The sequence below is a fragment of the Falco naumanni genome, chromosome 13, assembly GCF_017639655.2.
Source record: "Falco naumanni isolate bFalNau1 chromosome 13, bFalNau1.pat, whole genome shotgun sequence".
Classification (NCBI taxonomy): domain Eukaryota; kingdom Metazoa; phylum Chordata; class Aves; order Falconiformes; family Falconidae; genus Falco; species Falco naumanni.
Genome location: NC_054066.1, coordinates 10984707 through 11010209, shown reverse-complemented (window position 1 = coordinate 11010209; position 25503 = coordinate 10984707). Strand labels below are relative to the sequence as shown.

Sequence of the window (25503 nt, the reverse complement as noted above, 5' to 3'; positions counted from 1 at the left end):
GGATGGCACTGATACAGCGTGTGACAGTGAATCAGCATTAACTCCTTGAGAAGGCTGCAACACACTAAACCATGAGCACTGGTCTGCTGAACCAGGGCTTTGCTCACAGGCTCCTGTGCATGGAGTGACTTGGCTTAGCCTACAACAGCAGCGTGGGTTGAATTCAAGTTCAGATATCCAGAGCAGGGAGGAAATTTTAATATCCATCTAAAAAGGAATGGCTAATGACAATGCACGGCAAACAAAATATTCAGCTTCATGTTAACCCACATATCACCTGTAGCATAAGCAAGCAAATTGTCAGCCACCACAGAAGTGCTGTTTTTCTCTGATTAAGTTTGTGTTTAAAAGTTTGGTGCAGAAATCAAGTAAAAGCTATGATCTGACCAATATTAATTTTAAAAATGCATATTGCTATTGCCTTTTCTCACTTTTATTCTTTCCTATTGTGAATTATACAATCATGATTATAAACCCCATACAGTAAAAGTGCTTTTCCAAACTGTAAAAAAAGAGATGGCCAACCAAACCCAAGAGTCCACTAATTGCCACTGACTTGCAAAGGCTTAAGGTCAGGCCACTGGCCCATAAACACCAAGCTCCGTTGGAGGAATATGTCCTTTCCCCATCCTATTTGTTGTTGAAAAAAAGCATTCCTTGGGAATTCATAAGTTATAGCTTATGAGTGAAATGGGAATTTACTGTTAACATGAGTGAGGTCAAAATTTAACCCTGTAACTTTAAATTAAAAAATGAAAAGGATTTTCTATTATGCCATTTTAATTGGGGTGAAGGCTCTTCCTAACAGTGGCACTGTCATCCTATAAGTTCCTTAGTATTTCCTGCATAAAGGTCTGTCTCCTGAGATTTTTCTGAGTAGCTAGCTGCTGACATTCTGCTGCAGTAACTTACAATGAGACTAGTCCAACTGGACAAGCTAAATACAATGATAAAATAACTGTAAAGGAAGCAAAGTTATCTCACCTAGGCCTCCCAGAGAAACATGTAAGATTATCATTGAAGCTCCAATTCAGTGAAAATCTTAAACACATGCTCAACTTGAAAATATGTATCTGTCATCCCCTTGATTTACAGGAATATTTTGCTATTTAAGGTAAACCAGTGTTTTGCTGCCTCAAGGCCAGAAAACTGAGCCCACATACAGTTTATGGTGATTAAGAATAATTTTACAAAGGGCTAATAAATGACTGTTAGCTGTTTCAATAAATGCCTGATCAATTGGCAATTATATGCTACTGTGGACAGCAAAGCACAAGATGTCTGACGAATAGTGTCTGTAACATTCCCATAAAACTGACTCATAAAGTATGATATTTTCATTCATTCCTAAGGCTCACCTGCACTGGAGAAATGTTTCTTTCCCACCTGAGGCCCTTCTACATCCAGCATTTATGTGCAAGATGTTATAGACATGGATCACCCTCTAGATTTATTTATTGCAAGTCCCTTATGTGAATAGAGTTGGGATTTGCAGCACAAGAGTCTGGCTGGTTAAGGGCATTTCTAAACCTAGAAGCACCTGAGCAGCGTTAGATACAGAGAAACAAAACTGCAGTGTGGGCTGTTACCAAACATTTTTCAACCACAGAAAACTGTCATGAGAAACACAGATACCTTTGCAATTTTGGATCAATTCAAATAATTTTTCTGAAGAACTGGAAACTTTTAAATTAGTAAAAATAATAACTTTTTAAAGTTCTCATTTAAAATACATGACATTTTTATTTTCATTGTTTAACAAGACAAAATGAGAATAAAAGTAGGTTATCAAAAGTGGGTGCTGGCATTCATATTTTTTTATAATCGGCATACACATAATGTATATGAATAGCCACACATTTCTAGTGAAAGACTATGAACACACATACATATACAGAGATATATAAACATACTATACATACATACATGAGTGAATATACATATTCATGTGCATACAGTATACAGACAAGATACTATACAGGTACAGTAAGTGCAATATACTGTATAAGGCTATACAAACACCGAAAGATTCTGGTGAAATGATGACAGCCATGAGAACAAAGCGTGGATGGTTTGTGACTTAACGCAGACGGTGGGGAAAACCTTGCTGTTCTGTGTTTTATGCATCAGGCACACAAAGTCCCAACAGAAACAGAAACAATACATTCAGTTCGTATACGAAAAATGTAAGGCAAGTGGGAGTGCATGGAGGTAACTGAAATGCATATGAGCAGACACATAAGGTTGTTCTACCTAGAATACAGAATGTTTGGTTCATTTACAGAGAATGCCTATATATAAACCCATGCTTTCATGAATTCATGCCACTTTTATTTCTATTTTTTCCTTTAAGAATATTATAAAATTCTTGCCCTGAGTTAAACATAAATACACACAGAAAGGGGGGTGGGGGGTGGGGAGGGTGGGGAAATTGCATGCTTCTGGGGTTTGTGGGTTTTTTTGAATATTTTTTTAACCAAGGCACAATGTCTTTGATAGTGGTTGCAAGACCATTTGAAATAAACTTAGCAATTGCTATTGTTCTGGTACTGCATCCTTCTTAGTATGACTAAACTAATTGTTTGCACACAGAAGTCTCAGAACAAGTTTTGAAGTGAATTTACAAGTTTTAGATGAGAATAAGTAGATTTATGAGAAATGCTCAAAGACAGATTCCCTGAAGAGGAAGGAAAGCCACCAAATTAAATTCCTATATAGGCAACTTACTGATGTTTGGACTGAAATTATTTCATATAAATTACATTATATATATATATTTGTTTAGTATTACTGGGAAGTTGTTACCTGTTTTTAGTAGAACCATGTACAGTGCTGTAAAAGCAGCTGAAAATGAGATGAAGAACTTCCAAGTAATTCTTAATTTCTTGTTGTAGCAGGGCAGGACAGTGATCTCACTGATTCAGGGTTCTGCAAGAGCTACAGCTGAGGACACTTGTCCAGTGATGCTGTAAGACTTTCAAGGCATCTATCTCCCCATCTCATCGACCTGCATAAGTCTTTTATTGGAAATATTACTTATTAACTTCTATGTATGTCATATTAAATGCTACATACCCGTGTCCAAGTCTGACTCTCAACAGAAAGGTCTGGGTGTGAAGGGAATGCTTGGCTGTTGCCCCCATGTCCAAGCCCTCAGGCTCCAGCAGGACACAGTTCTCACCAACTTCCAGGGGCTCTGGAGGGTACCTCACCCTCCAGCGAACAACCACCCAGATCGTGCTGCACTGGCTGCAGTACCTGTCTCCATGTAGTTCCCTGTTGAGGTGAGACTATTTTCCAAAGTAGTGAAACACACTGCCCCAATTCTGTAAAAAACAGGCACCACATCACCAACCCCCTGAAACCACAGACCATGCAGATGACATCTTCTTATGCCTGTTCTACGCCTTTTAAAGAAATTGTAGCTCCCAACCTGAGAAACAACCAGGTAAAGACAGCCAAAAAGTGTTGAGAGGGAAGTGAAAACCCTCACAAGTGCTGTATTGCATTCTTTTTCAGAATATTGTTGTATTTGAAAGTTTCAACAACTCCTGTGAGGGAATTAGTCTCTTCCTGTGTACTCTGCTGGCAAGCTTACAAAGCCTGTGCAAGAACAAGAAGAGATCAGAGTAAGGGAATGGAATATTCTTCCTCCCACTCTCTCCCATCCCAGCTGATACAGCGGCATCCAAGCCAGCACTCGAAGGTGAGGAAAGGCATGAACACCAACCCTAGGTCTGGTGCTCAGAGGCTGGTCACTGCTACTGTGTCTGATACCCACTTTCTGTGGCATTACTTCTACAGCTGACCTGTTCTCACCTGTCACTGCTCCTCCCTGACACATCATTTCTGTGCCTAAAACCCATCTTATCGAGGTATGGAGGAGAAAAAGCCAAATACCAAAGCCATGCTTGGGCCTTGGGACCTACCACGACCGTGGCGTGCACCAAGGTCCGCCTCTGCCTAGCATCCCCCGTGCCCTGAACCAGAGCCCACTGTGGCAGTGCGAGGGTTGATGAGCACGCACTCCCTCACACTCTTAACTCAGAGTGCTGGCAAAGCAGGAGCCAGCAAGGCAGTGACCTGCTTCTGCTGCACGACCAGTCCAGCTGGATGCTGAAGAAAAGATGTTGGGACAGCAGCAGCAGGGCTGTCTGCCAACAGAAGACAGCTTTGACACATTTGCTTCTCATGCCAATCAGTCAGGCATGCCTTGGAGGTGAGGGATGATGGATGTGGCAATTCCATCCACTTCAAGGTTTGCGTTTGCTTTTCTTTCTTTCTTTTTCAATTAATATTATGTATTTGTATATTTAGAAACGATTTGCACTGCTCGAGACCCATGCACTGATTATGTAAGACCAGCTTCAAGCTGAAACTCAACACAATGCAATGTTGAGCCTTCCCTAAAGCATTAACATTCTTGTTGTTCCTCTCATCCAAAATGTTGACAGCATATTTAGCTGGACTGGCGACAGCAGAATTTTGCCTTCATGCGTGCAAGATATTTGTCCTTGCAGGGGAAAAATGGAATTGCTTAAAGTGATCCAACCGCTCCCTCTCGTGGCCCTGGGGCTCTGCTGCACTTTGTAAAGGCACAAAAGCATCCTCGGAAATCCAAACTCCCACCGACTTCCAGCAGTGCAAACTCCCCCGATGGCTGTGTGACATTTCAGGACACAGCTCACGCCCCTGCACCTCTTTCCAGGTGGTGGCAGTCAGTGCGGTGACTCATCCCTGACTCTTGTGAACATTCAGCCTGTACAAGAAGGCAAAATCCTATGGCTGTGTATGATTCAGATTTTTAAAAACACTGAGGCCACATGCTGGTCAAATCCAGGTGTCATCCCAACGTAAAGCTGGCCCATGTCCTGTCAATGAAGTGCTTGTGCCAGGAGTTTCTCATTGTACCCCACCGTGGGTTCCTCCATGCTTGTCCATCCTCCCAGGTAGGACCCCAAGGAGTTTCCTCCTCCCAGATATATGCAAAACCAGCATCCACAAAATTCAGTCTATACCTACATTCATTTGTTTTCACCTACACAGATACTAAACACTTCACTGGAGGAGCAGGACTTCTCCATGAAAGGGCCATTTGAGAAACATCATTTGTAAAATGTTCCTAGGAAGATTTATCTGGTTTTCTCATTTTAGACATTCAAGTGCATTTCATAGTACTAGTGGCACATAAAACTAATTAAAATTACTGTCAAAGATACAGTAGATTGCACCCCAAATAGTTTTTGCACTTTCTAATTTCACATAAACCAAAGCTTAAGCAATTCCTGACAGTCACATATTTACCAATCTACTCCCATCTGCAACTGCTTACTTTCTCATATTTTACACTGAGTTACATATCCTTGGGGAAGAACAGTCTTTGTTCTACACACATTGTCTACCAACATGGGGACCTTATTTTTAACTGCGACTCTTAGACACCACCACAGATGTTACTGTGGTAGATCCTAGTGGCCAACATTAAGCAGGTTTTGGAACCAGCGACTATCCCAAGCTTTATTAAAGGTGATGGTTAAACATAAGGAGTAATTAAGTCCCTTTAAGGAAATAGCTTCACAGGCAAAAATAGAAGCTACCATCCAAAGCAATAAATAGTGTATAGAAAGTCCAGACCAAAACCCCATGGGACTCTGATTACAGAGCGAGAGGCATGGGACTGTTCCCACACTGTGGACATACATTTTGAATGAAGAAAAAGATCAAGTATCAAGAAGGAACAACCATAATCTTGGCTCCAGCAGCACAGAGACAGAGATCTCAGAGGCATTGCACTGGCTGAAGTGGAACACTTGGAATTTACACACAAGGAGGAGAAGAACACAATTGCCACATCCCATGAATTGTTTCATATGTTTTGCAATTCTACATCCAAAATACACAATAGACTTTCAAAACTTTGAAAATAAGAGGAAAAAAAGAGGGACAGAGAAAGTCATACCACAGTGGCAATTAGGACAGTAGTTTGATTTTCCCTTTGAATAGGAAATTGGGACTGTATCTCCCCTGAGATCTTTAACCAGCAGCCCAGGGGGATCCTTTTTTCCCTTTGGACAGAAAGGAAATACAACAGAAGTTGGTTCTTTTATTGCAAATCCTTCTGCTTTACTAGAGTCACAAAAGCAGAATCACTACAGTTTGATGCTAGTTTCAGACTAGCATGTGATTCACCAAGGAGTGCATCTAGCAAACATTTACAGTACTGAGCGATGACATGGGTTGATGCTATGTAGCAGCCATGAATCCTCTTACTAGCACACTTTTTGTTTGCTTGTTTTTGTTTTGTTACCATTTCCCTAGTGTTCAAATGGGATGAAAGAATACTTGAACATACAGAGTTCTGCACCCACCTGCAATGACTGTATTTCTGTCATATACGGGAAGTTAAAACCAGACTGCTGGGGTCTGATACGGAGCAGTGGATCTTGATTTATAGGTGCTCATTTTTCAGCAGCAGAATTCATTAAATGCAGCAGTCAGGAGCCCAGCCCTGCTATGCAGCGCAGCGCCTACAGAGTGTTTACTGACTCCTTTGAACTCTTGTACAGTATTGCTGGGGAAAATGGCAACTTTAAGCTGAGAATAATAAAAGAGCACAGGCGCTTTCTTTATGCTCACAGAGTAGCATAGATCCCATATGCTTTCAGATGCACATTTGCCAACTACAGCATGACAATGTCAATTCATTGGGGAAGTACTTTGTCTACAGGCCTTCAAAAATAATTATAGCCATAATAGTAACAAACTACCTTTCTTGCATTCATTAACTGGAGGACGAACACAGTGCTTACAAGGCACACAAGGGCTATAATATGCTTTGTATACACAGCTAAGGCTAGAGACATTAAGAGCTGGGCTTGTGGTGCTTAGTTAACCCAGTACAGAGTTATTAACAAACTTAGGTATGAGACAAATATGTAGCTGCACTGCTAAAGAGTACTCAGTACTTGTCCAAATTCAACTCTAAATTATTTCTCTGAAGTTTTGTAAATTTCTTACAATGAGTTTATAGTGCATTTAAACCACATGTTCTAAGAATGCATGTGGAGAGCAGCTAAATCTCTCTCCCAGCTTCTCCTTTGTCGCATTCCCCTTCCATCATTCTTTTGTTTTAAAAAGGAACGGTTAGAACATGTGCTCAGGATTTTGCAGCTACAGCACAAAACTAAGTAATAGTTGCCTTGAAGAGAAGGTCTCACACCAGTTTTAATGCTGTTTTTTTTTCTCCCCACGGTAGACCGCACGTGTTTTAATTGGATCACCTAAATATTGAGTCTTAACCAAGACGTTAACCGCAGTTGCTGTGTGGAAGACCCCGGGATGCAGCAGGTGAGGCTGGTGCGCGCCTCCCCGGACCCGCAGAGCTGTGCAGGGCCGCAGCCCGGGAGCGCGCTGCAGCTGGCACCGGCAGGGACCGCGCAGCCGCTCCTGCACCGGTTCTTGCAATTCCCTGATGCAGCACCCACCGCCCCAGCCAGCGCGGAGAGAAAAGCCACCGCAGCACACCCACACCACCCTTCTTAAACTCAAGAATTCCTCTCCTAGAAAATTCGGATGAAGCTGCTGCAGGACGGGAACAGGCCCCCCTCCCCGTGCGCTGTGCCCCGGCAGCGCCGAGCGGCAGCCCCGCAGGCCGGGCGGGAGCGGAGCGGCCTGGCTGCGGGGTGAGCCCCGCTCCGCGGGCAGCGCGGCAGCGGCGCGGCCGCCCGCCAGGCGGCGCCATGGGCCCCGGGGCGGGGCGGGCCCCAGCGGCGCAGGGCTGTAACCCGCTGCCGGGCAGCGCAGCGCTGCGGGCCGCAGGCAGCCCCTCGCCCCCCGCCCCCCGGCTCGGGGGGAAATAAAGCTTGTCCTAATCCTTTTGGATTTTCCAGGCTGTTCATTGTGAACAACCGTTAAAGTGCATTTGCGTCCGGGACTTCTCCGGCTCAGGCCCAAGCAATACGGGGGCTATTTTCTTATGTTGTTGCCAAACACAAACCAGTGGCGTTAACCTATCTCAGACCAACCGGACAAGACAACGACAAAACCCCTTCCAGCGGCATGTGCAAAGCAGAAAATCTGCTTTCTGCTTCTCTGCATACTTTAATACATTTGAAAACGATGCTGGGAAAATCCTTGCCTCTTGCTTTCAGGACTCAGCAAATCTTGGACTGCCACCTCCGTACAACAGCCCCCTTGGTGAGGGCAGGGGTGAGAAGCCAGAGCCAGCCCACCCCCAGCCCGAGCCCCGAGACACCAGCGCCAGTCCCACCCACCCCCTCAGGACCGAGACACCAGAGCCAGCTCACCCCCCAGCACCAAGAGGCCAGAGCCAGCCACACACCCCCCCCACCCCCAGCACCACTGGGCACACTCCCAGTCTCACTCTGAAGCCCAGCAGGAGGGAAGATGCCCAAACCACGCCATTTCAAAGCTTAGGTAGGACCCAGCCATATCATCCATGTAGCTTCTCCACAACACTCAGCACCCATGGGTTAAGTCTGAAAAGGTATAAATGTCCATTACTTAGCGATGGAGGTCTTAATGGCTGTTACCTGCTCAGTGGTACATGTCCAGGAGCCTCTGACACACAGAGCAGAAATGATCCCAGCTGGCTTTCCACAGCCAATAGAGGTGGTTAAATGAGGAGGCTAAACTACAGGGTTATCCGAGGTAAGAGACGTACAGCCCTGCACAGTCACTGAGGGTTTAGCTGGGTGAATCCTTCGGCAGGTGCCTCTCTTCATACAACCCACAGGGCACCTATATTATACCCAGCTTAGACATCTCAGAGGTAGGTAGGGTAGATCTCAGCTGAAGAGTACACATGGTCCTTCTGCAAGTCTGTTTTATTATTTAACTACCTAAATATGAATTTAAGGAGCCAACCTGTACCTAAAAATCTTGCCTATCAAAGACACATGCTCAAATAAACTATTGATGGGTTCACTTCATTTGGTGCAAGACAACAATTACGGTCAACTCCATTCTGTGAATAGGAGGCCTTTCCCCTTTGCTATATTATATTTGGATAAATCATAAAATAAGTGAAAGGCTTCCTCAGTTTTGGAAGGTGATGGTTACTTCATCCATCACATGGCCTTTCTGTGTCACATTCACTGATAGGGTCATATGGGGGAAGAAAAATGCCATCTCAGCTGGCTGGGGGCTCAGGCAGATACCAGGCAAGTAACAAACTGCGTTGCTTTTTTGTTGAAAAAATAAGCCACAAAAAATTTCAGTGCTGTTTCTGATGTATTTTCTAGCTTTTTCTTCATTCCTTCAATGCCAATTGAGACTCCTTAATTCATAGCTGTCCTTGTATCTTCATTCCCCCCTCTGAGTTATTCCTTCTAATCTCAGCATGGCTTTTGGATTTTACTTTGATTATCACTGTAAAGTTTAAATCTTCTTCCCTTGCTTAAACTGGAGCTAGATATCTCTGCCCAGTCCTCCCCACAAGAAGACACCAGACCTTAAGAGGCATGCAAACCTTCAGAATTAAGATAACATACCTCGAGGAGGCAACAGTGAAGGACTGTGCTGTCTTCCCATTTAAAAGCCAGTAACAGGCAGCATGAGGAGAGGCTGCACATTTGCAGATAAGGTACACAGTTTTGTGGAAATCTGTCTGAAAATAGGCTCTGCTTTGCAGAAAAGCTGAAATACCACACTGTAACTACCAGTTTTGTTTTCAAAAATTGTCTTTTTCTTAGGTGATGGATCTTCATTATAAACACGCTGCTGTGCTGCTCTGCAGCTTAATACATGTGATTTTCCAATAGCTGTCTACATCTTAACAAAAACAAGCTTCACTTTGCAAAATTCATTTGCAGAAAAATATCTAGAGATAGTTATATTGGTTCCTTTTTCTTTCCAAAAACCAGTGGGTTTTTTGGTGTGCTGAATACTGTTTTGGAGAAGCCTGGCAGTGACCTAGAGATGATTTTATGTACATCAAAAACATGGATGCAAGACGCTTTGCTCTCCAGCAGAGGGACTTCCACAGGGCAGACTGCTTGAAACACTTTCTTCTTTTGTGACAGACATGCTCAGTGCACGTGCATCCTGCATGCAACAGGGATTTCTGAGTCCATCAACAGAGCATAATCCTTTGTTACCCTGAGGTGAAGATGTGGAGAACGATAGAACGCAGGGAAACATCACTGCATTGCAGTGATACCTGTGACTCCAAATCCTGCTTGCTTTACACAAGTGAACAATCTTGTTCATTATGGGGGTCCCCTGATATGACTCAGCATTTACTACTGCAGGGTGAAACACCTGATGACCGTGCCCGCTTCAGAAGTCCCAGAAACCAGCACAGAGGCCCCAGCAATATGGGTGAATGAGTTAGTTATCAGCACATCCTTGGACCATGTTTATTCCACTTCATAAACCTCACGTGGTAATTAACTTCTACTGTTCTCTGTCCACTTGGATGGTTACAAACAAATGGTACTAGTTTTTATTTCCATATAAAGGCCAAAATCAGATAGACTTTCACTATTTAACTAATTTTATTCACACATCTCTTATCTCCAAGGTATAACTTACTGTACTTTCTAGAACATTTTTCCATTATCTTGTTTAGGTTGGAAAAAAAAACTTTAAGATCATCAAGTCCAACTGTTAACTTAGCACAGCCAAGTCCACGACTAAACCATATCCCTAAGCACCACATCTACACATCTTTTAAATACCTCCAGGGATCGTGACTCACCACTTCCCTGGGCAGCCTGTTCCAATGCTTGACAAACCTTTCAGTGAATAATTTTTTCCTAATATCCAATCTAAACCTCCCCTGGCACAACTTGAGGCTGTTTCCTCTTGCCCTATTGCTTGTTACTTGGGAGAAGAGACCAACTCCCATCTCGCTACAGCTGTCAGGCAGTTGTAGATAGCGACAAAGCCCCCCCTGAGCCTCCTTTTCTCCAGACTGAACAATTCCAGTTCCCTCATCTGCTCCTCATGAGACTTGTGCTCCAGACCCTTCACCAGCTCTGCTGCACTTCTTTGGACACACTCCAGCACCTCAACATCTTTCTCATAGTGAAGGGCCCAATGCTGAACACATCATTTGAGGTATGACCTCAACAACGCTGACTACAGGGGGACAATCACTCCTCTAGTCCTGATGGTCACACTATTTCAGATACAGGCCAGGATGCTATTGGCCACCTTGGCCACCTGGGCACACTGCTGGCTCATGTTCAGCTGGCCATCAACCAGCACCTCCAGACCCTTTTCCACCAGGCAGATTTGCACCACTCTTCACCAAGCCTGTAGCCTTGCATGGGGTTGTTATGACCCAGGTGAAGGACCTGGCACTGAGCCTTGTTAAACCACATACAAGTGGCCCATTGATCCAGCCTGTCCAGATCCCTCCATAGAGCCTTCCTATCCTCAAGCAGATCAACACCCCCCCACCCCCAGCTTGGTGTCATCTGCAAACTTACTGAGGGTGCACTTGATCCCCTCGTCCAGATCATCAATAAAGATTTTAAACAGGCCCCAGTACTGAGCCCTGAGGAACATCACTTGTGACCGGCCACCAGCTGGATGTGACTCCATTCACCACCACTTTCCGGGCTTGGCCACCCAGCCAGTTCTTTACCCAGTACAGAGTACACTCATCCGAGCCATGAGCAGCCAGTTTCTCCAGGAGAATGCTGTGGCAAATGGTGTCGAAGGCTTTATTAGAGTCGAGGCAGACAACATATCCACAGCCGTACCCTCACTCACTGGGCAGGTCACCTTGTCATAGCAGGAGATCAGGTTAGTCAAGCAGGACCTGCCTGTCATAAACCCGCGTGACTGGGCCTGACCCCTGGCTGTCCTGCACGTGCCGTGCGATCGCACTCAGGATGATCTGCTCCATGGTCTTCCCTGGCACCCAGGTCTGGCTGACAGGCCTGTCGTTCCCCGGATCCTCCTTCCTGCCCCTCTTGTGCACAGGCATCACATTGTCAAAGCTCCTGTCTTCTGGGACCTCCCCGGTTAGCCGGGACTGCTGATAAATGACCCAAAGGGCTCGGTGAGCTCTTCCCCCAGCTCCCTCAGTACCCTCGGGTGGATCCCGCCTGGCCCCACAGACCTGTGGAAGTCTGAGTGGTGTAGCAGGTCGCTGACCGTTTCCCCTTGCGTTATGGGGGCTTCACTCTGCTCCCCATCCCTGACTGCTAGCTCAGGGGGCTGGGAACCCAGACAACAACCGGTGTTACTGGTAAAGACTGAGGCAAAGGAGCCATGAAGTACCTCAACCTTTTCCACTATGCTTCCCCCTGTATTCAATAAAGGATGGAGGTTCTTCTTAGCTCTCCTTTTGTTTCTAATGCATTTATAGAAAGATTTTTTACTGTTTCTTATGGCAGTAGCCAGTTTAACTTCTAGGTGGGCTTTGGCCCTTCTAATTTTCTCCCTGCAAAACCTCACAACACCCTTGTAGTCCTCCTTAGTTGCCTTCCACTTCTTCCAAAGGTTGTAAATTCTCTTTTTTTTTAATCCTGAGTTCCAGCCAAAGCTCTGTTCAGCCAGGCTGGTGGCTTTTCTGGCCAGTTCGTCTTTTGGCACATGGGGATGGCCTGCTACTGTGCCTTTAAGATTTACTTCTTTCCTTCTTCTTTTCTTTTTTTTCTTTACAAGGCATTAGATTCTGCGATATCTAGAACACTTCTTTGCTACTTACACTTGTCTCTTTATGATATTTATATTAAGATATGTATTTAGGAACTACTGCTATATGCCACTTTTGTAGCTCAAATGTATTCCATGCTTCTGCCATATTGCAGTTCCAAGCTCCCCACTTGACTTCCTCAGCTGCTTCCTTAATTTCTTAAACTTTGTCCTTACACAGTTGTTAACTTCAGTTCCAACAAAAACTTATGTTCATCTTTCAGTTTAAATTGAGTCAATTCACAGCCTCATCCAAGGTTACTTCCTGCAACCAGTGCCCTCACTGTTTACCACAACTAAGTACAGACGACATGCTCTCAGCGTGTTGGTAACTGCTGCCACTATGGTATAGAATTTTAAAGTGTTCTCCATCAGAGACCAGCCACATTATTCATCTCTGCTTGTAAGCTCTTTCTTTTTATTTATATATGATCACTGTAATGCTTACCATCAATACACCATAAATATGTTCCATGAATATTAACTGGCTAATCCTCACAATTCCTACACCAGTAAACAAGAAAATAAGGCATAGAGGAGTTAAATGTCAATAGTTACAGAATTAGCCAATATTTGATTGGAATTATAACATAGGCTCCCTTAGTTCAGACCTATTTTTAATTACTAAGCATCCTCACCACTTCCTTGAATGATTCTGTACTAAAAATGATGGGCCTTGAGAGACCAGATGCAAATCTGATTTTTTTTCCCAAGGTAAATATTTTGAAAAACATCCATTTGGGATCCATGAAGATTTGAGAAAACTGATTAACAGTAATCTACCTTCTCCCAGATCCTGTATCCCTGTATGAATGTTAGCTGTGCCCACCTCATCAATAAAGAGATGGATAACAGGACGAGTCCTCTTAATCTTCTGGCAATCTAACTGCTGATTACGATGTGGTTAAGGAAACTAGTTTCAATACAATCAATAGCCACAACACAGGAAAACAAATACCCTGTATGCCACAATCTGTCAGATTCAGAATGGGCTAACAACCTAGTCATTTCCAAACACATTTCGCCTGTCACAGATTTTTTGCACATTAAGATAGAATCAGTGTATAAAGAAATACAAAGTAATGTTTGTACCTGCCAGGGAGATAGTAAGATTTTTGTCATTCCATCATGGAGGGGAATCAGGGTCAAATCCACAAATTTTAAAAATTATGCCATCATAATAAATGACAACTTAATAGATGGACAGTAAGTAAGAGATTGAAAACTTGAAGGGAAGACTTATGGTAGAGAAAGCTTTTACTGTTTTTTCTTGTTTTTCGTGAAGCCAAGTCCATACCATACATTATTCAATTAACAAGATCACCCTTTACAGTCACTTGAAAGTTCCTCTTATCATCTTTGTTCCTTTCTTCTGTATGAAGTGAGGTGGATTTTTCCTCTACAGTTTCAGTGAACCCTGGCTGCAGCTTCTAAAAGGCTCATTATCTCTTCTATCACATCAGCTTCTGCTTTCAAGGCTTATTGTTTAGTTCTTAATATAAACTGAGAGACTAAAATCCCTTCAAAACACCCAAGGTGCCTTTGCCACTGAGTAACCAGCAAAGCATCACATCTGCTGTAAGACCCCTTTCATCAAAAATCATATACTATATGAACACTGGGACACTCAAAACCTTTGGAAGTACAATTACCCTAATTTCTTCCTTAGATGAAGGAACACTTGACATGGTGTTTAAATGGGCTGTCATTTTTGAATCTTCATTATGGATCTGATTTTCTTATGTAAAATATGCTTTAGAAACGTGGAAGGTTTTGTTAGGCATTGTGTCCAGCAGGGTTCAGAAGTCATACAATAGCATCACTTTTGCAGGTTAAAGTATTTTAACCCGTATGGACTAGGCTACCCATGTATAACCTTCCTAACAAGTAGCTGCCTGTCTGGATTGAGTAAATTAACCTTACTCTTCTCTATTTTGGTCAAGACCTTCTAGAAGCAACTCATTAAGCTACAAACAACTTAAATACATGATTATTGCAAAGCAGTCCTCAGGGAGTTTTCCACTCAAATCTCATTGAAATTCAATAGGATTATGGCCACTAATTCCCTGAAAGCCAATCAAAAATTCACCATCTAAATAAGGGTGTTTGTGTGTGTGCATACATATACGCATGTGCACATATATACATACATGTTTATGTCTCTTTGTGCATATATATGTACCCACACACACACCCAGTGTTATGTAGGCCCATACATGTGCATACAAGTAACACAATACTGGAGTGCTTTGAGCTTGACAGAAAGCATTCACATTATGTTTAAGTGAAACCTCTTCTCTCAATTGCCACTCTCAGCAGTTAGTTCTGTCAAACTAATAATACAGGTCTGCACAGCAAAATGATACAATATCAGTATTAGCATATAAAATGAAGGTAAGTATAGGTTTCCCATGTCTTTATTTCTTTTCCATTTTCTCACTAGTGGAGAAATTTGCCAAACCCAAACACTTTCATTCCTTTCTCAAGGGTCTATGTGGCATTTTTGTTTTTACTGAGGAAAAAAAAAAAAAAAAGATACAAGGAGATATTACCCCTTTGATTTGTTTTTTGATTCCTAACAATGCACAATAAATATAACTACAGTGGACTATTTAATAGCCCTGTAAGCATTACATGGCCTACAGCTGAAGAGAGTCTAGCTGCCTTAACTAAACACAGTAACTTGCTGTAAGAGCGGTTTTCAGGACAGTGATAAATCACAGTGTAATACAACCATGCATTAAGCTCAAAACAAATGTGAGACTGGCACAAATATTAAAGTACAACTGGGCAGAAGTCAGGTATGTACAAGTCATTGACAAACATTGGTGCAAGTGCTTTAGACAAGACATTTAAAAGAAATTTACATAAAAAACATAGATTAAATTTATCAAAGTTTGATAAATTTTAAAGACAGTAAAAAAGTACAGAAAACATGAAAAAATAAAACCCCAGCCAATCCATACAGTACAGTTTTACTACATTTATATTACAGAATGAAGACAGAAAAGGATACAAGGAATTAAGAGCAAAGAAAATTCTGCTGGCTGTAGCCAGTGGAATTTCATTGCTGGTGAGAGATGCGCACACACAGATGCACGCACACGCACAGGAAATAAAGACAAAACCCAAAAAAATCATTTACTGTAACAAATGACAGACACAGAGGTGAGAAACATTTGGCATGTTGCAGCACATGAAGTCATTCACGATTGGCTAACGATGGTACCTGGCTCGGCTGAAGATCACTGGCTTGCCTGAGCGGAGTAACGGATGGAGGAGGCACACCTGATGTGGACGCAGACCGACCTAATCTGCAACTTGCTTTAGGCTCTGCGAAGGAAGAGAAGAAAATACATCAGTGAACGGGAGCTGGGTTACTGCTGCAGTAAACTGAAACACGGTGGATCCGGGATCCCCTTGAAATGGAGACTCCGGGCATGGTTTCTAATTGAAGTCTTGAACATTTGGCTGAATCACGAACAGAAGTCGGGATCAGAAGAAAGGGGATTAAGACAGAACCCATTCCATGTCCTGGTGCCTGTCCTCTCGTATAGCACCTCTGAAGCTGAAAAGCATAAAACAGCAGACAGACGGGAAGCATATAAAGGAGACCTTGTTGCTCCCTCCAGTACCTTTTTCTACTCATAAAACAGAGCAGTGATTAAAGGAGTTACAGTAGCTGCTGGCTTCATTTCTCCATCCCGGAGCTGAGGGAGGTGGCAGCCCAAAGAGTGCCTGTGCTGAAGGAAAGCATGAAATGCCAGAAAATGAAGGAGGGAGTGTATAAAAGTGCTGAGGATACTGTCACACTTGGGGATTTGGAATGACACCAAAAAAACTTGGAAACCTGATATCAATGGCAGTGAATTGAGAGACAGAAAGCAGGAAGAAAGGAGAGCAATCAGAACATCAACAGTGGCAGATTCTCAAGTCTGTTCCCCAGAATCAAGGTGATTGCAGAAGTAGAGGTTGCCTTGAGAGAAAGCGCTATTCCAGAGAAGCACTGCACAGAAATGACACAATTATTTCATTTTCCTTCTGCTCTTGTACAGGGAGGCATTTGTCAGGAGGCTCCCCACTAATTTCCAGCACAGGTTATTACTACTAACACACTGATGCAACAGTGACCATGCAGCTTGGGAGCCCTGGGTGAAGGTTTCTGTGTCTGAGCCACTCTGAGACCAGGGTGTTACCCCACTGTTCAACACCCCCGATCTGGTCTAGAAGAAACTGGCTTTTCCTGAGTAATGAGTCTGCCTGCCCTACAAAAATACATGTCCCTCCATCTCCTGTTTACGGCTGAGGATCTCTCAGCCCTTGACTTTTGACTCAGATGGACACGTGCATACTCCTTATGTTTTATAAACCTTCCTCCCAACCCTGCACCTGTCTTCTCTGTTTAGTGGGTAAACACTGAGATGAAGGGCATTTGCACTCAGCAGACATTTCGTACAATAACACACTCTCAATTTTAGTGTTGATAGTACTGCTTTACCATAATAACAAGTAACTATAATAATACCATGCCCCCTTACAATGGGTTTAAAGAATTCCTCCTATTCAATCTCATGTTTTCAAGAAGAAAGGAAGGACCTGTGCCTTGTGCAATCCTGGTTTAGCAAGTTTGCTTTAGAAGCACATGTTTTCTCATCTATCGTTTGCTTACATCTCTTTGAAATTTATTTTCACGTGCCTTATTTACACTGCTGCTTTGTCTGTGTTTGGTTTACACGAATATATCTATTTCCTATGTGGCTCTCTAGTTTCATCACTAGCCACTGGTTGGGCCATTGTTTGAAAGGAATAAGATGTCCATCACTAGCATGTCCTTCGGGTCACCTGGCACGTCTTGGGAACTCGAGAACAGCCGGTACATTATGCCACCTACCAGCAACATGCTAAAATGTGTTCTTCCAATCTCACTGATGCTTTTTCATTGTCACCTTAAACGCTTATTTTCCTTAGATGTTTCAGAATTCAGTAGGGTACGGAGAAGAGCTATCCACTTAAGCTGGAGCACTTAGACCAATGAAAGCATCTGTATGGGTGAATATTCATCAACTAATTATTAATAGGTTGGTTAACATCCAGCTGGCTGAGCAGCAAAAATATTTATGCTGTTCAACGAATGCATTATTCAATTCAGTCATTCCTAGTCAGTCTGTAAACATACTACGAGTCAACACGGCAATAAGCATTCAGAAAGGAGCAGACTGATCTCCTGCATAACCTTGCATTTTGTACATAATCTGTTGTTTTGCTTTTTTTGGACTTGGGCAGTTATTCTGAAGGTTTGATTAGATTTGTTTTTGTTCTGATTTCACGCTGTCTGTGTGCCAGATTTCTGACTGTTTCTTTCAGTAATATAGATATAATAATGGATCTCATGTCTGTTCTGTCCTGGAATTTTGCTGGGGTTTCACAGAGGACAAGAATTGGGGGTTTTCTTGTTGTTCTTCACTACTGCTAAATAGAGACTCTGTTTTTGCTGTGACAAGCAGAATCAGACACCCAGCATATAAAAAACTCCAAGGCACTGTCTGCCATTGCTTCTGAATTGTTTTCTTTGCTTTGGGAAAGCAGAGAGAAATGTCATAATTTCCAATTTGGATATATGTGCAACAACAAGAGATTACCATTTCCTCGCCAAAGAGACTCCTTTCATCTGGCATCAAAGAAATAAAACCTATCACACACAGATGAAGTATTAGTTCCTTTATCTCCCTGTAATATATGTTACAGTATTAAGGAAACTACTGCAATTTCCGTGGTGATCCTCTCCAAAAAAAAGGTTTCAGAGATGGCTCCATATAGCTTTTCTTTTTAAGTTCAGGAACTTGGGTCATGCAGTGAAAGGGAAATGTTGGAGTTTTCTTAAATAACCATTCCATTGGTCTCAGTGGGAATGAATATTTTTAGACCAAATAAATACTGTATTCTACTGTAATTAGTGCTCTGAGTAACATCTTCACACTGCACACTACTGTGGGGAAAAAAATACCCATAAATGGTTTGTTGCATAAGTGATGCCCAGCTCACTGCTCTGTATTCTGCAGCACGTCATTTTTCAGCTGTGGACAGCTTATTCACTGTGTTGAGGCTAACTGGATTTTGATCACTTTGGAGTAGTAATAGTCATTTCAAATAATAACTTCTGCTTTGGGCTATCTAAAAAGTAGTAAAAGGTCTTCTTGCATAATTATGTCCAATCTCCAGCCACTTTCAGTATCTTTACCTCTCGGTTTTCATGTTTTAAATGCTCATTTCAGCTTGTCTGCGAGGCTTGCATATTGATACCGATTCTGGTTCTGGAATGAAAATGGGTTTTCCTTTTTACTGCTGAGAATCTTGAAGAACAACTGCCAGCAAAACTCAGGGATGGCTTCTAGTGTTTGATTCATGCTTATCTCATGTAGATGGTATTGAGACAGCTCAGTACTAACATCTGCAATGAGCACTCTTGAGACGTCTTAAGAAGTCCTCTTTGTGATAGTAACGCTTGGTGTGGAGCAGTTTTATCAGCCAGCCTGATAAGCACATAGGAAAGACTCTGTGGATACCTGTCCTCTGAGGAGGATGCATTTGCTCAGAGTCCACAATGCAAGCTAAAATACATCTAGCTCTGTACTGATAAAGTTAGCATGGCACCCCATCTCTGCACTGTGCTTCACTGCACGGGTGGATTCTCTGTTCTAAATCAAACGTGCCTGAAGGAGGTTTCCAGAGACACCACTCCAAGCACAGGACCCTCTCTGCATCCACAGGTGTAAAGCCTTTTAACACTGCTGTAAGCCACTCAAATGATGACAAGGGCTAACAGCCTACTACCAAGCTAGGGAACTCACAGGCATAGTTCTAAGTACTTTACTGGACTGGGGCCAGGGGATGCAGCACACTTGAGTAGCCATTGGAGGTGCCTGTTGCAATCAATGGGCAGCATGAGGTTACAATTCAACAGATTGTCCAGGGTAGCTAGAAAGCTGCATAACATATTTAGTTATGTTATGCACAAAAATGTTCATAAGATTTAGCTGCTATATTTAACTGATGAGACTTTGGTGGCATTATTTTGCACAGCTTCAAATGGTGCATCCCTCACATTGTGCCATATTATGAAAAGTGCACTGCTCTCTAAGTGCCTGAACCACCTCCAGGAGCAGATACAGCATGGTGCTAGCAGGGTATGGCAGGTCAGCCGTGTCTCAGTCCACACACATGTCACCCACAGCACCCATAACACTCCCAATAGTGCTAGTGATTGGGACCACAGCCACCTCAGCATGAAGTAAACCCACACATGTAGTCAGCTGCAATGGGAACAACATTGCTGGGCATTCAGGTTTAGGCTGAGTCCTGACAATGCCAGTAGAATTACACATGGACATAAGCAAGCAGACAGCCCCAAAGGACAGCATTAAGGATGAGAATTTTAGGAGAAACTGTCCAACACAGAAATACAGGCTTTCCAATCACAAATACGATTGCCTTAAAATTGTGTACTCAGCGATGTATTTAAGCATCCACATAAATGACCTGTTTTCCACAACTGCAAGTGCTGTCATCGTAAATAAAGATGTAGATGCTTTGCTGGTTGCATCTGGGGCAGAGGATGTTGCTGAGATTTTCCTCAATAAAGCACAATGCTGAAAAGCAACCAGATTTTGTGGAAATATGTTTGATCAGTTTTATACCAATGTGCTATGGTTTTCTATATTCTCCAGAAATATAAGCGCTCTGCATGATTTTTATTTTTGGATCTTAATGGGAAGAGCTCTTTTTCATCCAAGGAAGGCTTCATGCTGCCTATCCTAATCTCAATTCAAAAAAAATACTCTGGCTGTCACTTACATTGGAGAAGCTTCTTACCCTGTCACAGTCTCTTCTTTGCACATGAAAAGAGAAATATCGCTTATTTGCTACAGCTGCCAAGAAGCACGTTTTGAATTAAACAAGACGATGTGACAGGTTGAGAGTAATCACATGCAAAAAAAAAGAAAAAAAGAGGCAGAAAAAGAAAACATCCATAGTGGAAAAATGAATCACACCTATTATCATCATACTGGCCTGGCCATGTTGGTCTCCTAAAGAGAGATGAGTAAGTTGAAACATAACTTGAAATTGTGAAACCTTAAGGTGAAATACAGTATTCTGTTACTTTAAAATAAGTATTTAGGGCTTAACCTGCAGAAGCCACTTAGTGCTGAAATAGCACAGCAGCCTGTCAAACTGAACTGTTTTCACAAAGGGAGCACTGAACCTATGGAACACAGTGTTGCTAGATATCCATAGGTCAAAAGTTTAGCAGGTCTCAAAACCAGGTTAGAAAATGAGAAAAACTGTCTGTGTTAGGTGGGGTATGTTTTAAATTAAGATTTGTTCTGAACTGTCATGTCTCAGGTCTGTGTCAATGACTGAGGCAAAGAGGTAAGGAATAATCATGTCCTACTGGCAGGGTTTTTTTCCTTAAAATTTCTTGCTATTTTTCTCTGAAGCTTCTGGTATGGGCTACTGCCAGCCTTGGGGCTCTGCATCAAAAGGACAATTGTGCCTTGTTCCAAATAGTTGTAATGCCACTGCTGCAGAGAGCAGTGTGGACTTCTGCAGTCAGGCTCTGTGGCTACACTCGAGAGAGCACACACCCGGCTCCTGGTGCACTGGCTCGATGCCCTTAGTGTACGGCTCCAGTACTAATTTTAATTTAGGTAAAACTGCCGGCACTGCTAGGGGGGGAGCTTGTATGTGGAGAACATGGATGATCAGCATAGGCAAGGTCTGGAAGTGTCACATCCTCGTCTGGTCCTTGTTGGGCAGGCTGCCCGGTAACATAAAACTCCAGCATTAAGTTGCCTTCGCTTAAAGAATCCTTGAGGACTTAATAGCACAGTGATGTTCTGATATTGCCTGTGAGAAGAAAATATAGGTGTTGGTGGGAGTACTCAGTCATCTTTGAGTGGAGCAACCCTAGCTAGCACGAACTGGTACTTTGTCGCTACTCCCTTCTTGTACCAATGAATGCATCTTGCACCTTGGGCTTCCCAGGCATTGCTTCATTCCCAAAAAGCTTGAACTTAACTATTCACTACTTTTGAAAATCCACAACGTTAGCCTGTAATTCCAACGAAGGGTGGGCATTTACCTCCTTCCTGATTCTCTACAATGTTTTCAGCCAGAATACTAACGGGCTGCTGGAGTGACAAGGCAACTGTGATTCAAAACCAGGACACAACAACAGAGTAGCTGAGATCTAAAAGGCAGCGCAGTGCCTGTCTCTAGCGGCAGGTGGCAATGCAAAATGCTTCATGGTTGCAGTCAGGAAAAAAGCAGCAACATTCCAGAAAATACTCTTCAAAGCTCCTGGAGTGAAGTTATCACAGCCTTCTGTTTCACAGATCTCGTTTGGCTGTTCACTACAATTGCGCTGACTTTCCTAAATGCCGGCATGCCCCCAAACCACTTCCACTGCTTTCCGTAAGAAACGCTAGGATGCCAAGAAACAGAAAGAAGCCTTGACAAATTGTGTGACAGATGAGAGAACAATCAGACATTAGAGGCAGTGATACCCACATGCACCTGACAGGCCAGGCTCATTTAAACAAAATGACCAGAAAGCTTCTGTTTGGAGATGGATCGTTCCCCCTCTGATCTTCCTAGCAGGCACAGAGATGGGAAGAACTCACAAAAAATCAGTACTCTCACTCAGGTATTTACTCAGACCACTCCAGTACCTAGTTAATCTGTGCCTCAGCGGAGCTGCCTGTTGAGCACACAAGTCCTTTCACATCCTTTCTGTTTTATAGCAGAGCAATTCAAACCCATTTTCTTTAAATTATTCCAACACTGCCCTAATAAATGCCTGTACCAGTGTGAACTAGGAAGTAGGCAGCAAACTGTGGTGTTTCAAGGACATGTCTGCACAAAAAAAGTAGCCTTTTTTCTCTTATCTATGATGTTGGAAAGAGAGCAAAGGCAACTATGACCGTACTGGGGACTGCCCTGATTTTATTTGGCCCTGTGGTAAATATAAGTTCTAAATTCCTAGCACAGAATTTCTCTGACACCAGAAAGTATTTGTATCCATACATATGTATTAAAACTCTCTTCTTGCATTCTGTTACAGTTCTAATTTAATTGAGGAGAATGAACTGTTACAGTTCATGTTTAAGTTCATTGAGGAGAACTGTCTACAGCATTTTGAATGCAATGCTCCATCGATTAAAGGTAAAAGATGTTGCTCAGGCAACAGCTAGAGACACAGGGGAAAAAATATTCATGGCAGATGAGAGACTATTCATCAAATGAAATGCCATAAAAACTGTGGGGAAAGAAAAATCATAATCAGCTCTCAGATTTTAATCATAAAAAAAGGAGTTAAAATTCAGCCAATAAAATATTTCCATATTTTTTCTTTGACAGTCCTAGCTGTGTAAGACAAAGTCACAGCTAACTAAATCAAGGCATGATTCAACAACTATTACAGTTTGCTGATGCCAAATGAATATTGAGGCCAACATGTTTTGTCTGCTTTTGGAGACCAACCAACCCTTTGAAATAAAACTGATGCAGGAAGGTTGGACAGAAGTGCTATATTTTGCTAAGAACTTACTCTCTAATTTTCATTTCTTTTCTGTTCTGCTCCATACTGTCATCTCGCAGAAGTAAAAAGGTTGGTACACACCTTTGGTCTAATTATCAGATGTCCTAATACTTTGATGTGGTACCTTTAAACCCATCCTTTTTCCTGCATTAGCACAGATGACGCTCTAATACACTTGGAACAGAACTTCTAACAACGCTATGAGCTAATCTGGAAAATTCCTACCTACCAGGTTATTTTGTGAGAACAGACTCATAAGCAAAAGGCAGTACCACCCAAATAACCTGTGCTAGAGCAATAAGATTTGCAGAAAAGTCACTTTTGCTGCCCCAGGAAGGACAATTTGGGGGGTCTTTAGCAAGAAAAGCTGGACTACACCATTGCTGCAAATGACATGTCACATCAGCAAAGCCTATTCAAGATACATACTGAGTTTCAGGTGTCGTTTCCAGCAATGCGGGGAAAATGTGAGTCCTATTATCACACAGGGAAGCGATGCCCCAGGTGAGGGGTGAGCATCTCTGATAGCTCGGCACTGTGAAGACTCATCTCTGCCATTGACTGCCCAGTGGATCTCTCATGCAGAATAACTTCTTGTTTGAGTAGCTCATTCATGGTCTTATGCTTACTGAACATTGACCATGAAGCTCCAGTACCACATATGCCAACTGTTTTTAAAGTAGATATTTTTCACAATCCAACCAATAAGCAATGAAGTTACTCTTTTAAGAGAACTGCCAAATCTCAAAAATTAGCAATGTAATGCTTATGCCAGGGATATAAATATCTGTTTATAGAAGACCATTCACATATCAGTTCTGTTTGTCTTAGTCAATTTATAAAGAAGGCTGCATCATTTTTCATGGTTTATGGCATTTCACTATTTTATATATATAAAATTTGATTAATGACATTGATAGGCATGAATTTGACATTTCTGAAACCCATAGTCACTTTCTAGAAATTTATGTACAAACATAAAGCAATGGCTGCCTGTGTCCACTCACTGTGCTGATCAGTAAGATGGCCCTGTTTCTGCATAGTGTGGTTTTGTTACTGTATGTGATATCTGAATTCATGAACTTCCCTCTGAGGTGCCATCCTGGGGGTGTCTTTGCCATAGTGTCCCTTTTCAATGTCAAGTGAAATTCCTTTCTTCTTTTAAAACAGATGAACGGCATGCTTACATGATTGTATCACCTGCCGCCATCCCAATCCTGTTCCAGTGCAGAGCACAAGCAGGCCACGCAATGCTTGTTAGTGCAGCAGGCAATGGGCAGGGCAGGTTCTAGAAGATATTTGGAATTCTAAAGAAGCTGGATACTTACCTATACTGTCTATCTTTAGAGAGCCTTCAGATCACAAAGGAGATTAATGAAATCATCCTTGCTCTGCTACTTGACATACCTGAGCTGTTGCTTCCAGCCAACATGGTGGGACTGACAGAGGATCTCCCCAGCCTGCTGGACACCACAGGCGGGCCTGGCGTTCCATCCCATTCCTGAGCTTTCCCTGGCTCCCTGGAGGAAGCTGTCCCGTGATGGCCTCCCCTCTCTTTGTTTTCCAGCTTTGGTAGTGGTTCGGTGCTATGACTTCTGATCTTCAGCTCATCTAACGGTTCTACAAAATACACAAGTGCACATTTTGTTATAGAGCGTCTACTAATTACCCATATCATGTAACAATGTCTTGCTCAATGCTCCATATATACCAATCATAAATCTTTTAAGGCAATTTATATCACAATTTTACTTAGTTTATGTAGGTTTCAATACAATTTTTAATTATTAAAACCATACACAATGCAGCAGATGGATAAAATGTAATTTTTCTGTTACAACTTTTATATGTCAGGAAAATATTTTTGAAAATAGGATTTTATTAACAAGTTATGGAAATACTTGAATTCTTCTCAGCTGTCATTTCAGTGGGAACAGGTTCTTCCTCAGATACTTCCTAAGGAAGCTCTCTCCTAAGGCAATACTGTGCAAACAACATATCTCTACTCCTCATAAGCTCTAATAAAAAGCACACAATCCAAAAAACTGTCCAGTATTCATATTTTGGGTCTGCCCAGCATAACCAAGGGAATAAAATTTCACTTGGTTGGAAAATCCTTGGAGTCAGAAAATGACTTTCTGCTTGCAACACCATGAGTCAATACAAGGAGGAGAAATTCAAAAAAACAATTGAAAGATTTTTCAAGTGAAGCAGAGATGTCTGCTTTCTTCATG

At 42.5% G+C, this 25503-nt stretch overlaps 1 protein-coding gene across 4 annotated transcripts in view; it reads right to left on the bottom strand.

The window, feature by feature from the left end:
* NYAP2 (neuronal tyrosine-phosphorylated phosphoinositide-3-kinase adaptor 2) overlaps nt 1-25503 on the bottom strand; it is a 147103-nt gene that overhangs the window by 14788 nt on the left and 106812 nt on the right. For all 4 annotated transcript variants that reach the window (XM_040613745.1, XM_040613743.1, XM_040613742.1 and 1 more), the window contains 2 exons: nt 24677-24889; nt 15902-16005 (listed from right to left, as the gene is read on the bottom strand). In XM_040613745.1, coding sequence (XP_040469679.1) covers nt 15902-16005; nt 24677-24889 — 317 coding nt within the window. The remainder of the gene's footprint in view (nt 1-15901; nt 16006-24676; nt 24890-25503) is intronic.